The 23,379-nt window shown below is 36.0% G+C and overlaps 1 protein-coding gene across 4 annotated transcripts in view; it reads right to left on the bottom strand.

Annotated features, from left to right (window-relative positions):
- The window catches only part of LOC105493561 (denticleless E3 ubiquitin protein ligase homolog), a 67,784-nt gene that overhangs the window by 22,513 nt on the left and 21,892 nt on the right, over nucleotides 1-23,379 (bottom strand). For all 4 annotated transcript variants that reach the window (XM_011761298.3, XM_011761299.3, XM_024796500.2 and 1 more), the window contains 8 exons: nucleotides 18,608-18,673; nucleotides 16,540-16,652; nucleotides 14,645-14,718; nucleotides 13,210-13,313; nucleotides 12,824-12,928; nucleotides 9,015-9,127; nucleotides 2,993-3,082; nucleotides 479-614 (listed from right to left, as the gene is read on the bottom strand). In XM_011761298.3, the coding sequence (XP_011759600.1) occupies nucleotides 479-614; nucleotides 2,993-3,082; nucleotides 9,015-9,127; nucleotides 12,824-12,928; nucleotides 13,210-13,313; nucleotides 14,645-14,718; nucleotides 16,540-16,652; nucleotides 18,608-18,673 (801 nt within the window). The remainder of the gene's footprint in view (nucleotides 1-478; nucleotides 615-2,992; nucleotides 3,083-9,014; nucleotides 9,128-12,823; nucleotides 12,929-13,209; nucleotides 13,314-14,644; nucleotides 14,719-16,539; nucleotides 16,653-18,607; nucleotides 18,674-23,379) is intronic.

Below are 23,379 nucleotides of genomic sequence, written 5' to 3'. Positions count from 1 at the left end.
CAAATGCCACCTTTTAATTGAGGCCTCCCTGGTCACCTAATACAAAATTTTGATAGCATACTTTACCCTTGCCCTTCTCCCTTTCCTATTTCCTTTATTCCTAAGCCCTTATTGTTATTTGACACAGTATATATTTTACTTTTTTATCTTGTTTATTGCCTCTCACACTCATATGTTAGCTCTATTTACATCTTCAGGATTTTTAAAATTATTTTGTTCATTGCTGAATCCCTAGCAACTAAGAACAGGGCCCAGCACATACTGGGTGTTTAAGAAATACTTGTTGAATAAATCCACCACTGTAGTACCTTGTATAAATGATAAACATGGTAGTGCTTGGGAAGTACTTATCAAAAAGAATGAATGGCAAGAAGATACCAAACATACCAAAGCAAGATCAAATCTAGCTTATTACTCTGTACTATAGGATTAAACTAGTCAAACCATAAAAAACTTGGAAAGTACATGATATCCTTACCTAGGCCAGGTCTTGACTCTTTTTTCTTCTGAGACGCCCAACCCACCATGGAAAATTTATCACTTCCTGGTTTTTCCTCTAAGCCTCTATTCAAGCGCCAGATTTTTAGTGTATTGTCATCAGAACAGGTAGCAATCTAAGAGGAAGCACCAAGAAGGGAATTAAGAAATTGTAATCAAAGATTCACAATACATTAAAAAAACAGGTGTGTCTTAAGGACTTGTGACTGGAGAATTATTTTGTCTAATAAACAGGATATAGAAAATAATATCTGAAAGATCATGTACATCCATTTCTTGCTTTCAGGAATCATTCCAGATTTCCAACAAAGCTGACTCTTTAGTTTCTTCTTCATATACATTCTACTAGTATGTCTTTTGTTAATGGTCATTTCTTATCTAATCTAAAGTTCTGCTATAAAACCTGGCTCTTTATTATCTTCTGTATAAATACAAAATATATAATTAAGACACCCTTTTTACGCTTCTGTTAAATAATCAATCAGTATATGTTACCAACATTCAATTTCTACAATTTTCTTCTGAATTCTGCATTTTGTGCCACATTGCTAAAGTAATGGCACCATTTGCAAGATCAGACTTGGCCCATGTCTCTAGTAGGCTGTGACAAGTAGAAGGAAACCATTCCTTTTGAAATTCTTTTTCAGATAGGTAAAGGAGCAATCTGGGAAAACAACAAGTTCACTAGGCTGAAAGAAGTTAAAAAATAACCTTTGCCCCTTTAAAAATATCTGACTATTCTCGATCTTGGTCCCAAGCCTTTTATGGCAGAGAAAGTCCAGCTTGAAGAGCTTGTGGCAAATGGCCACTGGTACCAGAGCTGTTCCTCAGCATTTGTTTATATAATTTCTCTATTTCAGTCACTAAAGAGAAAGAAAAAAAGAATACACGTTCTCTTAAGTCTTGGCCCCCAAGAGACTGGCAGCTTTTTCCTTTCCTTACTGGGAGGCCAAAAGAAGATACACATATTTAACTGTTCAATATGAAATGTTTGGAATCTCACAGTTCCTCTATAGTTTATTAACAATAGTTATTTACAGAGCATCTACTGTGTGTCTGGTAGTTTACATTCTTTATCTTATTTAATTCTCACACTCTAAAAGCTTTGTACTCAAATAATCTCATATGCAAAATGGGAATAAAGTTATTTGCCCAAAGTAACCACAATCAAATGGAGGAGCTAGAATTTAAACCAAGCTTTCTCTTATTCTAAATGTCAGACATTAAAAACACAAAAACAACACAAACCATATCCTACTTTCCTAATTCTAGGCTTGGGATGAAATTATTTTTAAAAGACTTAAAAAAGTAGCCAATACATTAGTATAGATAAACAGCCCTGGTATTTCCTTTGAGCACAGGAAATAAGGATAATTAATATATGATGTCTGAGATGCATAGGGGTAAGGATAATATATGACGATTGAAAAAAGATAACATAATTAACTGAATAATTCGAAAATCATTCAACTTAGTAAGTCCATGAAGATGCAACACTCCATGTTAAAAGTAGACATTTCACTAGAAATTACATGGAATCTCAGAGAAAAAAACATCATTAACATGTAATTTAGGGTGATTAAAGTAATGACTGAAAAAAAAGAAAAGGTCTGCCATGAAGTTGAGCACAGAAATGGTAACAAGAATAAGGAGAAATCCACAGCAATACTGGAAGCTAGCAGGGATGCCACAAATAGACCAGACCATGAGAAGTTTCTGGAAGATAAAAAACAGATGGGAACAATAGGCAACAAAACCTCAAAATGTCATACGTGAAAGGGGAGACCTCCACAGAAATAAGATGTCCTGTAAAACCCAGAATAACTCAAAGACCAGAGGCAATGGGGGTTGGGAGAATGACCGGAACTTGAGCTACTATTACATGAAATTCCAATATATACATAGGTTTTAATGTTTCTGGCCTTTCTACATTTTAGGGGTTTTTTTGTTTCTTAAAGTGTCGCTATAAAAAAATTAAAAGGTGGGCATATTGTCTTCTTTCTGGAGTATCTAAAACATTTCAGACCTACTTACATAGTTTAGCAACAGATAACCTAACATGTTAAGACTTCACAGTAACCATTTTGTTAGTCATATGTGAAAACCCAAATGAGGCTGTCAAGATGTTACCTTTAATATACTACATTGATAGTATCTAAAAAGTAAAAAAGACTAGTTCTCACCTTAGATTGTATTTTTATCTTAGATTTTAATAGAAAACTTTAATTAAGTTAACAACTTAATTCTACATTTAGGAAAGAAATAACTCTATGGAACCAGAAATCTATCCTTATTTCACAGGGCATAATACCATTATGGTATGGGTAGAGAAAAGCAGAATATGCTTGAGTAATGTGAATATAGATCCTGGATGGCACCTAGATCTTTAAAATCTCAAACATAAAAATTTATATAATTCTCAAAACAAACCTTAGAAAAACCTATAAACCTGTGATCTACATTTTAAACCAACTATAGAGATTCATTTACAAACCTTTGTGAAGTCAGACGGACACCAGCACACAGACGTGACCTCTTGAGAATGACCCAGGAGCACAGTAGGAGGTTGCCAGGGTGTGGAGACCTAGTCCAATCAAAAAGAAACAAGTCAGCAAAGCAATGTTAGATTTCCCAGATAGAGGCCTTTGAATTCAGAAGTGTGTCTTAGAGAGTTTTAGGATTGTTACCAAAGGCCACTAGACCTGCCTAGATATAGTTTGGGGGAAAAAAAAAAAGATTTCCAATGGGCAATGAAATATTTCTGTTACTGATCTGGGAAAACACAATGAAAACAGCCAAAATAAGTAAATAATATGAGCTTACACACAAGGATAGTTCTTATTTCATATCAGGACAACCTAGCCATATATATTTTGACTAAAATTCAAGACTGGCATTGTCCCTCATTCCTTAGGTGGTAAACTTTCTGCAAGGATGTTATCCATCCTTAAGTAGTCAACTTGACAACTCAGTCCTGTTTTTACACAGCACAGACATTGTCAGATCTCTAGTCAGCTACTTCTAGGAATACTAAATTAACTGTGAAACTTGCAGATTTCCAAAACATGCTACCAGCTCTCTTGGGACAAAACGACGGTCTTCCTTCCAAAACAAGACCGTTCTCTTGTCCCAACAGAGCTGGTCAGTAACTTTTACCAAAACCCAAAGTTATACTCCTTCATTTTGAGTTGGATAACCTTCATTCTGAAGGGATATAAACTATATTTTACATGGCACTTTGGTATCCTTTCTGGAAAAACATTTTTTTTCCTCTAAAACTTTATTTCAGTTAATTTTCTGAGAGAAGTTTTGAATTTTCAAGTAAGTGTCACTCACATTTTAATAAATTTTAATGTAGAAAGAAGGGTCACATTGTACTGTCCTGTACACATGACTAAGAATCGTATTTTTCCATCATCAGGTGCCACCAGTTATGTGCATTTGACAGCATCATACAGCTGACTCATTCAAGAGATGTCAATCTCTTTCATAGGCCATGGGAATTAATCAGCACAATAAGGAGTACAAACTCACATAACTATTATTAGCATGTGTGTTTCAAAAGAGCAAGGAGGTTGGGGCTGAGAGAAGTTATTCTCTTTCCATTTTCCTGAGGCTCTGAATCATGGCTCATTTGTATGAAGAAAGTGGAGGTGACTCTGGAATGATTATTTGTGGGAATGACTAAGTAAACTTAATAGATTCCCCATATTATAGTTAAGAGATCTGACACACTGATTGATAAGGTTATTCAACTCAATCATTAAATGGTTTAAATGGTACATATGCAATAATTCAAAAAGCAAAAGAATACAATGAGCAGAGTCTAACCTGTCTTGCTGAGTAAATTAAAATTTAACAAAAAGGAGGCTTTTTCCACATCCACAGGAACCTCACTTACTGCCTACTCCTACAATGGCACAGAGATAATTCGTTCTCACAAGGTAAAATATTTTAGAAAAGACTTTAAAGATCGTCTCTAACTATCCCAGCAGTCACAGAAATTTTCCTTTCCTCTTCCATTTGGGAAGGCCCCAGTCTATTAAGTTTCTCTTCACCCAAGTCCAAACAGGTCTGGTAGCAGCAAATTAAAAAGGAGAGGAAATCCTCAAGTCCTACTGAGCATCCCTGGTAGAAACACATTATTCTCTTCCATTGGTTCACCCTGCTTATTGCCTCTAGCTTTTAATTTCATGATATTGGTCCTTCCTCAGTTTCTGTATTATAATACCTAGAAGAACCTAAATGTGTACACCAAGGATTAAAATAAGTTTTCAAAAAACCCCCGAAATACCCACCAATAGAATATACGCACATTTTTGCATTTATCTATAGGGTTTCAGAGAAAAAAGAAACAGACCCATAAGAAAAACATTTTGGAATATGATAACAAGGTATCAATGACGACAGTAAAAGTCTAATCCAGGCACTTTACATAGCATTAAAAGTGGGAGGAAGGTTCCTCAAAAAGTTAAACAATTATATGACCCAGCAATTCTATTCTTAGGAATAGAATTCTGTTCCTATACTCCCAGGAGAATTAAAAACCTATGTTAAACAAGAACTTATGCACAAATGTTCATAGCAGCTTTATTCATGTCAAAAAATGGAAACAACTCAAATATCCATCAACTGATGAATGAATAAACAAAATGTGGTCTATCCGCACAATGCATATTACTTATATAACATGGATGAACCTTGATGATATTAAGTAAAAGACGTCAGACAAAAAATGCTGATTTTTTATGATTCCACTTATACGAAATGTCTGGAATAGCAAATCCATAGAGACAGAATGAGGTTTAGCAGGTGTTGGGGAGGAAGAGGGGATTAGAGAGTGACTTAACTGTTAAAGGACACAGTTTTTTTTCTGGTGTGATGATGTTTGGGAATCAAACAGTGGTGATGTTGGTACAACACTGTGATTACAATAGTAAGTACTCCATTGTAAACTTTAAAATGACTAAAATGGTGAATTTTATGTTATATGAATTCTGTCTCAATAAAGAAAAGTTGAGGGAAGGGCATGTTATGGGTTAAAATGAGAAACGAATGTCTAACAAGTTTTTATGAACTTCTATGCTTTGATAGTTTAAGACTATCCTAGGGTATAGTATGACTACTTCAAGAAAGATTCATTTCTTCTAATGAGATTCAGGTGACTTTTAAATCCTTCATTTTTATTCAAATACGTTTTTATTTATGTCCCTACATTATTATAAGAACATTATCATAATTATATAACTTCATTTTTTAAAGCTTCCTTTCCCTTTTAAGTAGGAAGAAGACTATTAAATCTAAGAGACATTTATATCCATGCATTTTGGAGATACTCAGACACAGAAGACTGTCCTCTCTTACATATTCTACCTTTTGTAAAATAAAGACTTCAATTCAAGGCACAAGGAATCCCAAAGTTAAATCTCCTAGAACTATGAAGGTACCTCTAGAAGTAAATGGCTCTAACCTACAGATCTCATAAAGTTATTCTGTGTACTGAAACATACAAAGAAGATCAGCACTTTTTCTCACAAAATCTCTTCTCTGCCCAGTTGGAAACCAAGTCTAATCTTTATTTCTGCCATGAGATCATTTACACTTCCTAAAGTGTCAGGCTCAACGTTTCACCAGTCAGTGGTAGAATGACTATGCCAAATCAGTTTATTTATAACCACTTCGATGCTATTCAGTGGCTATATCAGAAACAAACCAGAGAAAAGAGGATGGGGTGAGGGTGGGACAATAGTTAGGAAATAAAAAAAAGGTATAATATTAAATCTTTTAAAGTCTTAGACCTCAATATCAGTCTGAATATATTATATTTCCCCTTTGCTGGGCAGTAGTGAGGATTAAAAAGCCATTCTTTTCTGTCTTAAGATACAAAACTCCCTTCTATTTTGTTTTCTTGTGCCCATGGGCTTTTGGCTTTTTAGCATAGAACAAATTCCAATACTTAAGATAATTCTGACTTTTTAACACGTAGAAGAGCAATCTAACAGCCTGGATATTCAGCTTGAATGGAATTGCTCTTAAAATACTACTCCTCCTTTTTTTAATCATGGAAAAGAGAAACTGAGCCACCTCACTAGGCAAATTCAATTTTAGGAGGTGCAAGCTTGCCAGGATCTCAAATATCAGAGCCTGTACACCGAGTTATGTGTGGACAGGCAGAAGAACATCACATCTGAACCACGTCATTCAACACTGACATGTGATCCAGCCTAGGAATTAAAAAAGGGTGACCCATGTATGTGGTAGCCACTGATTGGTTGTCTGAAAATGGCTTAGAAACAACGGCCAACTATATTTAGTGTATATCTTTAAAGGCAGGAAGTATTCCCTCAACCTTCATTCCCTGAAGGTTTTAAAAAGGCCTTTTAAAAAGGCCTTTGCGCTAGAGAAGAGGAAGGAACTTTAAGAATTGTCAAGAAAACTTTACACACATACACATAATATATAATTGTACACATAATTATGTATATATATAATTTAAAAATTTATTAAGAATTTTAAAACTGTATCAAGAAAACTATACAACACACACGTAATTGTATACATAATTATGTACATATAATTAAAACTTATTAAGAATAATTTAAAAAGAATGATCAATGCATATTTTTTGAATTATTCTTTACATGCTTTTTGTTATGTTTGGAAAACAATTTTTTTTTTTTTTAAGAAGAAACAAACTTTAAAAGATACAGACCTGTGGTAGGAATAAAATCCTCTAGTTAAGTTGGGAGCCAAAGTAGAGAAGGAAACACAGGTAAGACAGTGAGCAAAGAAGAAAGGAAAAAGGTAGCAAAATAAGCATTAAGACCAAATTTGAAACTGAAAATTTAAAATATAAGAGCATTAGTGCCAGTGACATAACATTGTTAAAGTTAAAATCTCAAGTAAGAAGAATACTCTAAAAAGGAAACTCCATCTTGTGATGGAGTCTCAAGTATATATTTTATAGGCAAATTTTCATTTAAAAATATAACGAAAGAAATATGCTTGTAGAAAAAGGCAGGCCCAGCATAGAAGCATCTTAGATAGAGCAATATCTCCACCTTGTGACTATTTAGGATGTTGTCACTAAAATTTTAATAAAGCAGTGTTGCATTTTCGCAACTCTAGTTATATAGAAACCACTTTTTTTTGTACTTCCCTCAGGACTGGAAGAAATTAAGCTGAAGAATTATGCTTCATACTAAACAGGTTTTACCCCGTCCTAAAAAAAATTAGCAATATTACTTTCTAGAGCTTGGCAGGATAAAGAATGATACAACTTTCTCTTGAGAAGGGTTTGATACTATCAAAACTATGGGATCTATGAAGTTTTAGACGTTATGACTTTAAAACCCAAAATATGTGAACTCTAATCATTCAATTCACCAATGTCAAAGACATTAATGAAGTTACAGCGAGATCTAGAAGATAACTAATTCTTAGTCATGGGTAAACAATGCGTTAATGATTGTTCTCTGAATTCCCAGAACATTTCCATAATTAATTATTCCTTCAAGAGACAGTTTTCAGTAATAAGTGCTACCTGTTGTGTAATATTTTTATTTTCTCCACTGGGCTTCAAATGGACAGCTTTAAATTTCTTAGCTTACAGTAGACACTTTAGAATTACTGTTATTAAAAAAAGTTAATTAAAAGATTATTGGTCAGGCGTGGTGGCTCACCCTGAAATCCCAGCACTTTGGGAGGCCGACTTGGGCAGATCATGAGGTCAGGAGATTGAGACCATCCTGGCTAACATGTTGAAACCCCATCTCTACTAAAACTACAGAAAAAATTAGCCGGGCGTGGTGGCGGGCGCCTGTAGTCCCAGCTACTTGGGAGGCTGAGGCAGGAGAATGGCATGAACCTGGGAGGCGGAGCTTGCAGTGAGCCGAGATCATGCCACTGCACTCCTGTCTGGGTGACAGAGCGAGACTCCATCCCAAAAAAAAAAAAAAAAAAAAAAAAAAAGATTATTAAATAATGCTATTAAATATATAAAAACCTGAGAAAGCAGCCATATCTACTTGTAGCCTGAAGATCAGCTACTTGTAACAAGAGAATAAAGATTAAATTAATCACACAAATAGTTTTGAGTTTCTGTTTTGTGCAAGGCTCCATGGGTGATTCAAACACAGGATCCTAAGGATCAAAATACTGTATTCTGAACGAGAGTTTGAAAACACAGGGCAGAAAGTCAGTACAGCATATTTTCCAGGATGCAGGAACAAAGTAGTTAAGGTTCTTACTACCCTCTGAATTCTCAATTCCTAATCATTTGTGAAACAGAGGATACAAATTGTCAATTTCTGACAAGCTATGGCCCTGAAAGTGTCATACATTCTGTAGCAGAGTAAGGTTTCAGCTATATTAAGAGCCAAGAGCAACCTTTACTAAATATCTGACGTAGGAATAGTAGAGTATGTGGTTACATTAAACTTACCTCATATTGGACAGAACAAATATTTGCAAGAATACTTCAGTCTAACATTTGTGGGTGAAGTTTAGCAGCTTACCTTCCATATGTAGGCAGCTTCATCACTTGAGCCACTGACTAAAAACTGGTCATCTGGACTAAGGCTGGATTTTACATAAAAGGTAGAGTTCTGGTGTCCATTGAAAATAGCCACTGCCAGAGGAAAAAAAACAAATTACTTGGCTCTTGTTATTTCTAGTGGTCAAATGGATATAGACAGCATATATATTCTAGCAAGTTTTATCACTGTATTGCCTATTGAAGCAGATGGTCTAGCTTTATCCGTGAAATACAAGGGAACTGGACACTGGCAGAAAAACAAAACCCTAGAAAGAGGCTTTAGATTAGATCCAATCTCATGAACTCAGTCTGAATACTTGGTATGAAAATGGCGATATCAAGAGAAAAAAATTTGATGAAAACATTTCTTAAAAAAAGAATGCAGCCAATGTGCAACTGACAGTAAAACACCTTTATAAGACCCTCTCTCTCCAGCCCAGGGTAGGATTTCTTCCATTGCATAATATATTCATCTAATTTCCCCTTATACTTCAAGACTCTTGAGGATAAATTTTATGTCTTACTTTTTCTTCACTAGATTTTATAGTGCTTTGAACAGAGTAGATCCTCAAACATTTGTTCCATGAATAGGAAACAAACAAACAAAACAGTGAAAAGTATCATTTGAGTTCTGGTTAAAACTTACTACTAGCTTATCTGGGATGTGAGAATCATTTTAATCCAGCATTTTAAGTAGGCTGAATGGTGGAAGTAGCTAGTGGGGTAAACTATGTCCATATGCAAGGCACTAGATTAGGTTTAGCCTTCTCACTATCAGTGGCAAAAGGGCAGGTAACCCAATCTAGCATACGTTCTTGATAGGTTCTTCTATCCTAAGAAGGTCAAAACCTGAGGCCTCTGACATTAGAACATTACTAGGAAATACAAGAGAAAAATCTCAATGTTTGGAGAATTTAAGGATACCTTTAGGCAGGAAAAAACAATCACACTCCAGAGAGAAAAGTATTAGTAGGGGACTTAACAGCTTTCCATAAGTGCTTACAGGAATCTCTTCCATTTTCTAGAATAAAGCTGGAAAAGAACTTTGTATTTATAGCTTTTAAGGAAAAAGCTATGCAGGCATAGCAAATACTCCTCACATCAGATATTTTTACTGTGAAAGTGAGGCAGGATATGAATCAATTTGTATACACCTATTATCACTGCAAAATAAACAAGCTCCTTTATTCTGAACATTGTTTTAAAACTGTAATTTTTAATCTTCCTCAACTCTGAACTATGAATGGAAAACTCTAGCCTGAATTTCCCACTATACCTGTAAGGATTTATTGCCCTCTGCTGGTCTAAGAAAGGCTGGTATGATATGCACTGTAAATGTTTAAACCTTGCTAAAAATCCTCCTAAAATGCATATTGGCTTTAATGAGCTCAATTTAATCTTGCAAAGTCATCCTCATGAACATCACTTAATATAACACCATAAATACAAAGCATGGTAGATCAAGTATCAAATCCAAGATCCTTTCAGAAGTTTTGAAAAGGACAAGTAATTACAAGATGTTATACACACACACACACACACACACACACACACACACACACACACACACAGAGTTGTCATTCAATTTTTTTTTTTTTTTTTTTTTGAGACGGAGTCTTGCTCTGTAGCCCAGGCTGGAGTGCAGTGGCCGGATCTCAGCTCACTGCAAGCTCCGCCTCCCAGGTTTACGCCATTCTCCTTCCTCAGCCTCCCGAGTAGCTGGGACTACAGGCGCCCGCCACCTCGCCCGGCTAGTTTTTTGTATTTTTAGTAGAGACGGGGTTTCACGGTGTTAGCCAGGATGGTCTCGATCTCCTGACCTCGTGATCCGCCCGTCTCGGCCTCCCAAAGTGCTGGGATTACAGGCTTGAGCCACCGCGCCCGGCCTTTTTTTTTTTTTTAAGACAGGGTCTTACTCTGTCACCCAGGCTGGAGTGCAGCGGCAAGATCATGGCTCACTGAAGACTCAAACCTCCCAGGATCAAACCTCCTCCTACCTCAGCCTTCCAAGTAGCAGGACTATAGGTACATGCCACCACATTCAGCTAATTTTTTGCATCTTTGTCAAGATGGGGTTTTGCCATATTGCCATATTGCCCAGGCTGGTCTTGAACTCCTGGGGTCAAGCGATCCGCCAGCCTCAGCTTGGGTTTATAGGTATGAGTCACCATGGCCAGCTGTCATTCAATTTTTAAGGAACAAATTGATCTATTAATCTATTTACCTATCTATCCATCTGAGCAAATGAAATTAAATAGAAGCACACAAAAGGTTTACTAAATCATTAGCGAAGTGTTTGACGGCAGGACACTAAACTCAAGGCCCTTTTCAGTGCCACACTGCAGCAAAAATTATATAGAAAGAGCTCTTGTACATCTGATAATATAATCAGGATTAGGTTTTATCTTTCAAGGAAAGATTTTTGATTAACTAAATTAGCAGTTCTCCAAGCTCAGATTCCATTAAGGAAAGCAGCAAAAGAAACACCTCTTCCCTTTTCTAAACATTATTGCTCTTGCTTAGAGAAAATCAGACCCAGTGCAAAGCATCAGAAATGCCGACTATGATACTGCCACCAATACTAAAGTCCTAATAAGATTGCTTGGAGTGACCTTTGGAAACTTCTTTAAGATCTCAGCTAAAATGACAAGTTCTGGACCGGCACGGTGGCTCACACCTGTAATCTCAGCACTTTGGGAGGCTGAGGTGGGCGGATCACAAAGTCAGGAGTTCGAGACCCGCCTGACCAACAAGGTGAAACTCCGCCTTTACTAGAAATACAAAAATTAGCCAGGCGTGGTGGCGGGCACCTGTAATCCCAGTTACTTGGGAGGCTGAGGCAGGAGAATTGCTTGAACCTAGGAGGCAGAGGTTGCAGTGAGCTGAGATCGAACCACTGCACTCCAGCCAGGGCAACAGAGAGCAAAACTCCATCTCAAAAAAATAAAAAATAAAAGATTAAAAAAAAAATAAATAAAATGACAAGTTCTGTACTTGAGGTTTCTTGTTTATCAAACCATTTCACTTTAGTGGAAGCTGGGTAACTCTGAGGATTGGTTATGGAATTCAAAGTGTTTTTGAAAGATCTATAGATGAGGAATAACCAGGCTACTAAGATGTAGCTTAAGAAATTGATGTTCTTAAAAATAACGTAACCCAAATAACTCTCTTAAAGCATGCCTGAGGCTGGTGATTTGGAAGAGGGAGGGGAGAAGATTAAAAAAAGAGGAAAGCATGCTTGAGAAACTTGGGTTTTCTTTTTAAAACTATCATTTATTAGTTGTAAGTATCAGATTCTATTTTTATAGTTTTGAGGGAAAAAAAAAGGCGAGGCTGGGGAAAACATCTAGAAATAAAAGGGCCTCTCTTTAACATTAAGGAGAAGGCTGAGATAGGCTAAAACTATTTTGGGGGTCTGAGAAATTCAGTCCCCTAATTTTAACCAGCAGCCCCTAAGGAGGACAAAAGCTGAGCAGAAGCGCTTTGTCTACTCCACAGCTTATTAAATCAAAAATTGAGAGAATTCTAAATATAGGCCAAAGGGTATAATTTCAGGAGATATTCTCTATTAAAATAAAATTAAGTCACCATGTAAAGCACAATTCAGCTTACTTATGAAATCACAAGGAATGTACACTTATGAAATTATCACCGGATGTAATCAAAGATGTCAAAGTCCTCATATGGTTTAACAAGTTCAGTTTAGAAGAAAACCCATTGAATTATCATTACCAAAAAAAAGCCCATAATGGTTTCCTGGTAAGAGAATTTGAATGACTAATGTCTTACCTGGAGAAGTCTTCAACCCAGTCATATTGAACATGTAGATGTTATCGTCTGTGCAATTAGCAAATAAAGTAGAGCCAGTGGAATCCAAAATCAGACTTGAATATCCTGGAAAAAGTAAACAAGTTAGCATGTCCTGATGATGGTGAGTAGATTTGAGGTAGAGACAAAACGTACAGACAAAAATAGATCGTTCCTTAAGAAGAATCATCAGAATTCTTTGTCCCCAAAATATACACAAACCAAAAACATTCTTCTGAGTTTTTATCTTTTGAACTTCACATATTAGAATTTTTCATATCAATGTTACTGGAAACTAGCCTAATGTTTGTTTGTTTGTTTTTAACAAAAACTCATATCTCCCCCAAAAGACCTATACAAAGGCTTACCAAGTTTTCGAGTGCTGCTACCTGGGTACAGGAAAGACTTGGATGCTATAGGTTCTTGTCGATAAGCAGTATAATTCTTACGTAAATCCCATACTTTGATTATCCTAAAAACCAAGGCAAATAAATATTTTGTAGACCTTCTTCCAACCCCAAACAACTTCAATTACACTAAATGTGAAATGACTTTTAATCTAACTCTTCTGGCACATTAGCTAGGTACAGTGAGGATACTTAATTGGGAAACAAATCAAACTATCTTACACTGTTGTCTCCAATACCAGGCTTATAATTCTGACAGAACGGAAACAGATGTGATTTGACCCAGTGATGGGTTACTGGAGTTTACTCTAAGGGAACGGAAAAGGAAGATGAAGGTTGAGTGCCGATAGTAATTGTTCCATTGTTTTTAGAAAAAACACTTCCTAAGCCTTAATATTCTGCATATATCCTTTGATATCATAAGTAGTAAGTTCTGTCCCTGTGGTTACATCTCCGTACATAACTCCTTAAATAATCTAAACAAATTGTTCCATGAAATAAAGTATTTTTTCATTTCATCTACTGAGATAATTGTCTTAACCCTCTACTTCTAGCATGAAGGCAACTTGAAAACACAGACCTGATATGAAATGACAGTATTCTTGGAAACAAACAGAGCAAGCTTTCACAGTCATTCACAAGCAGAACTAATAACTTTTAGATAATCCTTCATTCCTGCCTGATAATTTGGTTCAGAGGGTTTTAGTGCCCAGAGGACACAATGGAAATCCTAGTTTGGTAAGCCATCATATTTTAAATTAAAAATTTTAAGGGAAGGATGCCTTGAGAGATATAATAGGAAGGAAGCTTAAAAAGAGAGTCTCCATTTGCAAAGATTTTATATTCTACAAAGCAACCAACAAGCATCACAGAGCAGACTTATTTGGAAGCCAAGAATTCAGACTAATCATGGATGATAGGTATGTGAAAGTCATTAGACCTTACTATCATCAATCTAGTTAGATTACTCCCAGAAATGTTAATTACATCCCCAGAATCAGATTTCTTCTTTTAGGATATTCTTAAACCTGAAAAGATAAAACCCGAAGTAACAGAAATTTTACTCTTCAAAATGAGAATTAGTGACTAAATTATATTGCATAAGGCAAGCAAGCTACCCAGCCAGCTTTTCTAAGATAGCAACAGCAGCTACCACTGCTCTTATGTGCTAGACAATGTGCTAAGCGTGACACATGTATTCTTTCATTTAATTATCCTTCAAGAGTCTTTCAACTAGGTATTTTCCAATGTGATCTACAGTTCCTTTTCTCATTTGGGGTACTTGCTGTGTTGACAGTTGAAAGCGCACACATTCAATTATAATGAGACTATGTGACTGTACCATCACAGCTCAAAAAAAAGATCTCGTTGGAAGAAATAAGAAATAGACTCTTACCCATCCACAGCTCCTGCTGAGACTAATGTATTCTCGTCTTGAAAGAGGACCACAGTAACACTTTGCTGGAAATCCTGATAGCACAAGAAAAGAAAAAGAAGATTCTATCTTGAGCATCATAATCTTTACCATCAAGAGAACGAGGTGCTAAAAAACGACTTTTCTCCCCAGACTGACTTAGATGAAGTCTTCTCTAATGAGCTCAATCAGATATATATACTGACCAAGAGATAATTTTAGCAAGGATCATTAAGTTTCAGTATATAATACTTCAACTTGTACTCAAGAAACAAACTGGTGACTAAAAGATTTTGCTTATCTGAGCCTACTGCATCTAGTTAGACTCAGCCCTACTAATACGCTGTGTGTATCCTTAGGAAACTTACTTAACTTTCTTGTGCTGGTTTAACCTCTAAAATGTTGCTCTACCTAGATTATCATACAGGAGTATCAAAAGAATTATGAATAAAAGATTATTACATGTTCTCTGAAAAAGAGGCCCAGTGGAGTCTTACCTCCTAATTGCTATTACCTAACAAGTTATCTTGGCTCAGAACCCGTTTAAATGTCTGAAATGTTACTCATTTTAACTTCATACGGCCTCCACTATCTGCCTCCATTCATGCTTGTGTCCTGTTCATGGTGTATAGTTTTAAGTCTTAATGTCTTAGCAGTCATACTTCCCCCAAAATATTAACTTGTACCCTACATACCACGAATATGAAAAAAAATTAAAGTGAGAAAAAGGGCAATTTTTTTTAAAGAAAAAGGATATATTACGGGCATTGTTTGAGCTCTGACTGTAAGTTATTAGAGTGGTACTATGTTCTACCCATGTATTTCTCAATATATTTGATAATATTTTGTCAAATGCTTAAAAATAAGCTGGCCGGGTGTGGTGGCTCACACTTGTAATCCCAGCACTTTGGGAGGCTGAGGTGGGTGGATCACGAAGTCAGGATATCGAGACCATCCTGGCTGACACGGTGAAACCCCCTCTCTACTAAAAATACAAAAAATTAGCCAGGCATGGTGGCGGGTGCCTGTAGTCCCAGCTACTCAGGAGGCTGAGGCAGGAGAATGGCGTGAACCCAGGAGGCGGAGCTTGCAGGGAGCCAAGATCGCGCCACTGCACCCCAGCCTGGGTGACAAAGCGAGACTGTCTCAAAAACAAAGAACAAAGAAACAAAAAACAAAAAACGTATCTCTCTGTAGTTTGTATTACGAAAACAACAGGTATTTTTCCCCATAGAAGACTGCATCACAGTACTTAATATGCTTCCTCAAGCTACTCCTCCCCGACTTTTCCTAATGAATTCCACTATACTATAGGGGTGTGTGTGTGTGTGTGTGTGTGTGTGTGTGTGTGTAGAGAGATTTTTAGGGATGAGACTCAGTAAGGTGAATTTTTAACATGTGCCTCAGGCAACTCTGATGTACATAGTATTTGAGGTGATGGCTATCTCAATTACCCTGATTTGATCATTATACATAGTGTGCCCCCCCAAAATATGTACAATTATGTTATTAATTTTTAAAAATGTAGATATTGAAATTAAAAAAAAAAAATCATCACTTGAAAGCTTAATGGCATGAGACAACATGATCTTATGTTTAATTCAATCTAATTATTTAAAACCAAAATAAATTTAAAGATATTTATCAACAAGCCTACGTATATTTTAATTCCATCAGTAATATAGGTAAATGTAATTATAATTCAGAAGAACTAAAAATTAGAATTTGAGAACCACAAATGTAGGCACTGAATAAGCAATAAACCATTGATATCAAATGAAAATCATGAAGATTCTCATTCACTTAATCAATAGCCTCCCATTTATTCTATCCTACAGATAAGATCTGCACACATGTATACATCTGTAAAACCTTACCACAGAAGGAGCAAGTCCTTTTGAATTCTGTTTCTTCTTGGGTTTTGAAGGGGTTTGCTTGTCTGAGGTGTTGTGAGCTCCACTGATTTGATTCACTTGCCTATAAAACCCATCTGAAAGATATTCCAAGGAAATTTAGGTTTCAGGATTCTTACATGCTGAGTACAACATGTGTACATAAAACTTCAATATTAAGTAATTTTTGACCAAATTGGTGAAATTAGAAGCCAGCAGAGCCAGCTACACTACATCTCCTGTGGTGAGACTATAATGTATAAAAAGGGAGAGATGTTTTAACAGCTTTAATAATTGCCAAAACTTGGAAACAACCAAGACTCCATCTCCAAAAAAACAAAAACAAAGATGTCCTTCAGTGGGTGAATGTATAAACTGTGGTTCATCCAGACAATGGAATATTATTCAGCACTAAAAATAAATGAGCTTGATAAAGCCATAAAATGACATGGAGGAAATGTGACTAGGGGAAGTAATAAGATCAGCGGTTGCCAGGGCTTAGAGGGAGGTAGGGATGAATAATTGGAGCACAGAAGAATTCTAGAGTAGTGAAACTATTTTGTATGATGCTACAATGGTGGACGCGTGTCATTACACATTTGTCAATATCCACAGAATGTGTAATACTAAGACTATATAACACTAATGTAAATTATAAACTCTGGGTGACAGCATGTGTTGATATAGGTTCACTGATTATATAACAAATGTACCACTCAGGCATAGGATGTTGTCAGTGGGGAAGCCTGTGTGTGGGCAGGACAGGGGCTATATGGGAACTCTCTATACTTTCTGCTCAGTTTTGCTGTGAACCTAAATCTGTTCTACAAAATAAGGTTTATTAAAATTTTTCAAAATAATTTTATTATCTATTTCAAAATAGCTAGAAGAATGGGAGGCCAAGGCAGGCAGACTGCCTGAGGTCAGGAGTTCCAGACCAGTCTGGCCACATGGTGAAATCCTGTCTCTACTAAAAATACAAAAACTAGCAGGGCGTGGTGGCATGCACCTGTAATCCCAGCTACACGAGAGGCTGAGATAGGAGAATTACTTGAACCCAGGAGGTGGAGGTTGCAGTGAGGTGAGATCACGCCACTGCACTCCAGCCTGGGTGACAGAGTGAGACTCCATCTCCAAAAAAACAAAAAAAAAAAACTAGAAGAGAAGAATTGTAATGTTTCCAACAAACACAAAGAAAAATGTTTGAGGTGATGGATTTCCCAATTACCCTGATTTGATCATTTCATGTTCTATATATGTATCAAGATATCACATATACCCCCCAAAATATGTACAACTATGTTATCAATTTTTCAAAATGCAGAAACTAAATTTTTAATAAATTAACTAAACGTGAACAGTGAGATAATCATCATTGTCTGCTTAATGGCATCACGAGACAACCATGAGTTTATGTTTGAATTCAATCTAATTCTTTAAAATCAGGCCGGGCATGGTGGTTCACACCTGTAATTTCAGCACCTTGGGAGGCCGGGGTGGGCAGATCACTTGAGGTCAGGAATTTGAGACCAGCCTGGCCAACATAGTGAAACCCCATCTCTATTAAAAAAAAAAACAAAAATTAGCCAGGCATGGTGGCAGGTGCCTGTAATCCCAGCTACTCAGGAGGCTGAGCTAGAGGAATTGCTGGAACCCAGCAGGTGGAGAGTGCAGTGAGCCAAGTTCATGCCACTGCACTCTAGCCTGGGCAACGGAGACTCCATCTCAAAAAAAATAATAAAATAAAATAAAAAAATAAAAATTCTTGAAAACCAAAATAAATTTAAAGACATTTACCAGTGAGGCTGCGTATTAATATTTTTAAGTCCATCAATAATGTGGGTAAATAGCATTATAATTCAGAAGACAATATGGGATAAATACGTGAGTGTAATACTTGTAACAATGACAAAGATCCTGAGATCTGGAACAGTGAGCAGAAATGGGGAATTATGAGTACACGCCCTCTGGTGGTAATCAGATGAAATCACTAACTCTTTCACTTAAAATTAAGTACAGGGTAATCCCAAATCTCTCAGAATTAAAATCTAACCTTTTTTGTTGCACCTGGTATCCCAGACCATAATGTTGCCATCTCTTCCACCTGTACAGAATACAGCTGTGCGGGAAATAAACAGATTATTGAGAGGTTAACAAAACCAGTAAATGACACATATATTTCAATTTAAATTTCCTAGACTATTATGTGCTAGGTACTGTATCTGGCACTGGAGTCAAACATTTAAAAATATATGGCTCAATAACAAATAGGAAAAAGGATTACGAGGAGCTTGAGATACTAATGTTGAACCAAAACTTTACAGAATCACCCCTCTGTAAATTTTTTAAAACCCATATAAAATATATAGTGGTTATAGTAAGAATGACAAACAACAGTCAAAATACGGAGTGCTTATTATTCTAAATGTTAGCTACTATCCCACATGTTTTATACAAATTATCTCAATCCTTGCTATCAACCTTATTAGGTAGGTACCAAGAGAGGCACAGAGAGGGTAAATAACTTGTAAAGGTATTCCTGGCAGTATGAATCAGCTTACACTCCAAACCTCTAACCTGTATTGGCTCAGTATAAAAATATGGACCAGATCCGTATGAAGTTTGTGAAAGAGGCTGCCTCTGGGATGCAGTGGGATTGGAGAAGGCACTATAGGAGAACTTCAATTTATCTGTAATGTTTTATTCTTTAAAAGTAAGCCAAAAAACCCCCTGCCTCCTGTGTGAAAGAGTGAGCACTTAAAACTAATCCACTTGCATTAGTTGTAAATGGGATAAAACACAAAAACAACTATCTGAGGGCTCTGTGGAAACTGAATGAAAACATGCAATTTTGCTTACTGATATACATAATAGTTTACATATTTATGGAGTATATGTGATATTTTGATATCTGCCTGGAATGTGTTATGATCAAGTCAGGGTATCTGGTATCCATCACCTTGAGTATTCATCATTTCTATGTGCTGGGAACATTTCAATTAGTCTCTTCTAGCTGCTTGAAATATACAATATTTTGTAAGGTGACAACAGTCAGGTATCGAACAATGGAACTTATACCTTCTATCTAACTTTATGCTTGTATCCATCAAGCAATCTTTCTTCATTCCACCCTCACACCCACTCACTTTCCAGCCTCTGGTTATCTATCATTTTATTCTCTACCTCCATGAGATTGTTTTAGCACCCACATATAAGTGAGAACATGTGAAATTTATCTTTTGTGCCTGTCTTGTTTAACATAATGTTGATGTGAATGACATTTCATTCTTTCTTATGGCCAAATAGTATTCAATTGTGTATATACTACAATTTTTAAAAACTCTTATTTGTTCGTTAATAGACAGATTGATTCCATATCTTGGTTATTGTGAATAGTGTTGCAATAATGTGACTGCAGTTATCCCTTTGATACACTGTTTCCTTTTGGCTCTATACCCAATAATGAGACTGCTAGATCAATAGTAATTCTATTTTTTTTTTTTTTTTGAGAAATCTTACTGTTTTCCATAGTGGCTGTACTAATTTACATTCCCATCAACAGTGTACAAGAGTTCTCTTTTCTCCACATCCTTGCCAGCATGTTTTGTTTAATAATAGCCATTCTAACTGGGTTAAGATGATATCTCACTATGGTTATTAGTCATGTTGAGCAGTTTTTCATATACCTGCTGACCGTTTGTATGTCCTCTTTCATGAAATGTCTATTCATGTTCTTTGCCTACTTTTTTTTTTTTTTTTTAGACAGGATCTCACTGTCACTTAGGCTGGAGTGGTGTAATCACCGCTCAGGGCTCAGGTGATCCTCTCATCTCAGTCCCACCAAATAGCTGGGACTACAGTAGGGCACCACCATGCCCAGCTAATTTTTTTGTTTTTCTTTGCAGAGCCAGAGTTTTGCCACATTGCCCAATCTGTGTTTGCCTACTTTTTAATTGTTTTTTCTACTGTTGAATTGTTCGAGTTCCTTGTACAGATTCTACATATTATTCCCTTATTAGATGAATAGTTTGCAAATACTTCCCATTCAAAAGGTTTTGGCATGCAGAAGCTTTTTAGTTTAGTATAGTCTAGTTTATTTATTTGTTCTTATTGTCTGTGCTTTTGAGTTCTTGGCCATAAAATTTTTGCCTAAACCAATATCCTGAAGTGCTTTCCCTAAATTTTCTTCTAGTTTTGTTTCAGGTCTTACACTTAAGTCTTTATAATCCATCTTGATTTTTTATTTTTATTTTTTTTGAGACTGAGTCCCACTGTGTCAACCAGGGTGGAATGCAGTGGTGCTATCTTGGCTCATTGCAATCTCTGCCTCCTGTGCTCAAGCGATTCTTAAGCCTCAGCCTTCCAAGGAGCTGGGACTACAGGTGCGCCCACCACGCCAAGCTAATTTTTTGTATTTTAGTAGAGGTGGGGTTTTGCCATGTTGCCCAGGCTGGTCTTGAACTCCTGAGCTCAGGCAATCATCTGCCTTGGCCTCCCAAAGTGCTAGGATTACAGGCATGAGCCACCATGCCCAGCCTATCTTGATTTTCTTTAATATAGTGAGACAGGGGTACAGTTTCATTCTTCTGCATATGGATACTCACTTTTCCCAGCACCATTTATTGTATGTTCTTGGTACCTTTATTGAAAAATCAGTTGGCTGCAAATATATGGATTTATTTCTGAATTCTTTTCTGTTCCATTGGTCTGTGTGTCTGTTTTTATGCCAATGCCATGCTGTTTTAGCTATATTAGCTTTATTCTTTTTGCTTAGGATTGCTTTGGCATTTGGGTTCTTTTTGGCTCCACATAAATTTTAAGATTGTTTTTTCTACTTCTGTGAAAAATGATGTTGGTATTTTGATAGGGATTGCACTGAATCTGTAGATTGCTTTGGGCAGTATGCCCATGGGAAAATAATTTTTCCCATCCATGAGCATGAGGTCTCTTTCCATTTGTCTCCTCTTCAATTTCTTTGATCAGTGTTTTATAGCCTTCCTTGTAGAGATCTTTCACCTCTTTGGCTACATTTATTCCTAGGTGTTTTATTTTTTGTAGCTATTGTAAACGAGATTGCCTTCCTGATTTCTCTCAGCTAATTCATTATCAATGTATAGAAATGCTATTGATTTTTGTATGTTGATTTTGTATCCTGCAACTTTTAATGAATTTATTAGATCTGAGGTTTTTTTTTTTTTTTTTTTTGGTAGAGTCTGGTCCTGAACTTTTCTTTGCTGGAAGACTTATTATTGCTTTGATCTTGTTATTATTGATTTGTTCAGGTTTCCTATTTCTTTCTGATTCAGTCTTGGTAGGTTGTGTCTTGTAATCTATCCATTTCCTCTAGGTTTTCTAGTTAGTGTATAGTTGTACACAATAGTTTCTGATGATCTTTTGTATTTCTGTGGTATCAGTTGTAATGTTTCCTTTTTCAGTTCTGATTTTATTTAGACCATCTTTCTTTTTTTCTTGGTTAGTCTAGCAAGTACTTTATTGATTTTATCTTTTCCAAAAACCAACCTTTTGTTTTTCTGACCCTTTTTCTTGCTTTTTAAGTCTTTATTTTATTTAGTTCTGCTCTGCTATTTATTATTTCCCTCTGTTAATCCAGGGTTTGGTTTGTTCTTGCTTTTCTTGTTCCCTGAGGTACACCATTAGATTCTTTTAAAGTCTTTCTACTTTTTTGATATAGATGCTTATTGCTATAAACTTTCCTCTTAGCACTGCTTTTATTGTATCCCATGGGTTTTGGTATGTTGGGTTTCAATTTTCATTTGTTTCAAGAATTGTAAAAATTTCCTTCTTAATTTCTTCCTTGACCCAAGTCATTCATACCATACTGCTTAATTTCCATGTATTTATAGTTTCCAAACTTCCTTTTGTTGTTGATTTCTAGTTTTATTCCATTGTGGTCTCAGAAGATACCTAATATTATTTCAGTTTTAAAAAATGTGTTGAGACTTGTTTTGTGTCTTAACATGTGGTCTATCTTGGAGAATATTCTGTTTGTTGATGAGAAGAATATGTGTTCTGTAGCTGTTGGATGAAATGTTCTGTAAATATCTGTTAGGTCCATTTGGTCTAATGTGCAGTTTAAATCCAATTTTCTGTCTAGATATCTGTCTAATGCTAAGTGGGGTGTTGAAGTCCTCAACTGCTATTGCACTGGAGTCTCTCTCTCCCTTTAAATCTAATAATATTGGCTTTATATATCTGTGTGCTCCAGTGTTAGGTATATACATGTTTAGAATTGATATATCCTTTGGCTGAATTGATTTATCATCATTGAATAACCTTCATTTCTTCTTACTGCTTTTGACATAAAGTCTGTTTTATCTGATGTAAGTATAGCTATTCTTGCTTGCTTTTGGTTTCCATTTGCATGTAATATCTTTTTACATTCCTTTATTTTCAGTTTATATGTGTCTTCACAGGTGAGATGCATTTCTTGTAGGCAGTATATAATTAAGTCATGTTTGTCTATTTGCCCAGTCTGTATCTTTTAAATGGAAAGTTTAACATGTTTACCTTCAATATTATTCATATGTGAAGGCTTATTCCTAACTTTATTGATTGACTTCTGGTTGTTTTGTATATCCTTTGTTCCTTCCTTTCTCTGGTACTTTTTATCATTGTGGTTTCATGGTATTCTATAGTGGTAACATTTCAGTCCTTCCTCTCTCTTGTGTGTCTGCTTACCAGTGGTTTTTGTATTTTCATAATAGTAGATATTGTTCTTCACTTCCTGGTATAAGACTCCTTTAAGTAATTTTTGTATGGCCCATCTATGGTGATTAACTTCCTCAGTTTTTGTTTGTTTGGGAA

The sequence above is a fragment of the Macaca nemestrina genome, chromosome 1 (assembly GCF_043159975.1).
Source record: "Macaca nemestrina isolate mMacNem1 chromosome 1, mMacNem.hap1, whole genome shotgun sequence".
Lineage (NCBI taxonomy): Eukaryota > Metazoa > Chordata > Mammalia > Primates > Cercopithecidae > Macaca > Macaca nemestrina.
Note: the sequence above shows the minus strand (reverse complement) of the source record. Positions and strands in the feature narration are given on the sequence as shown.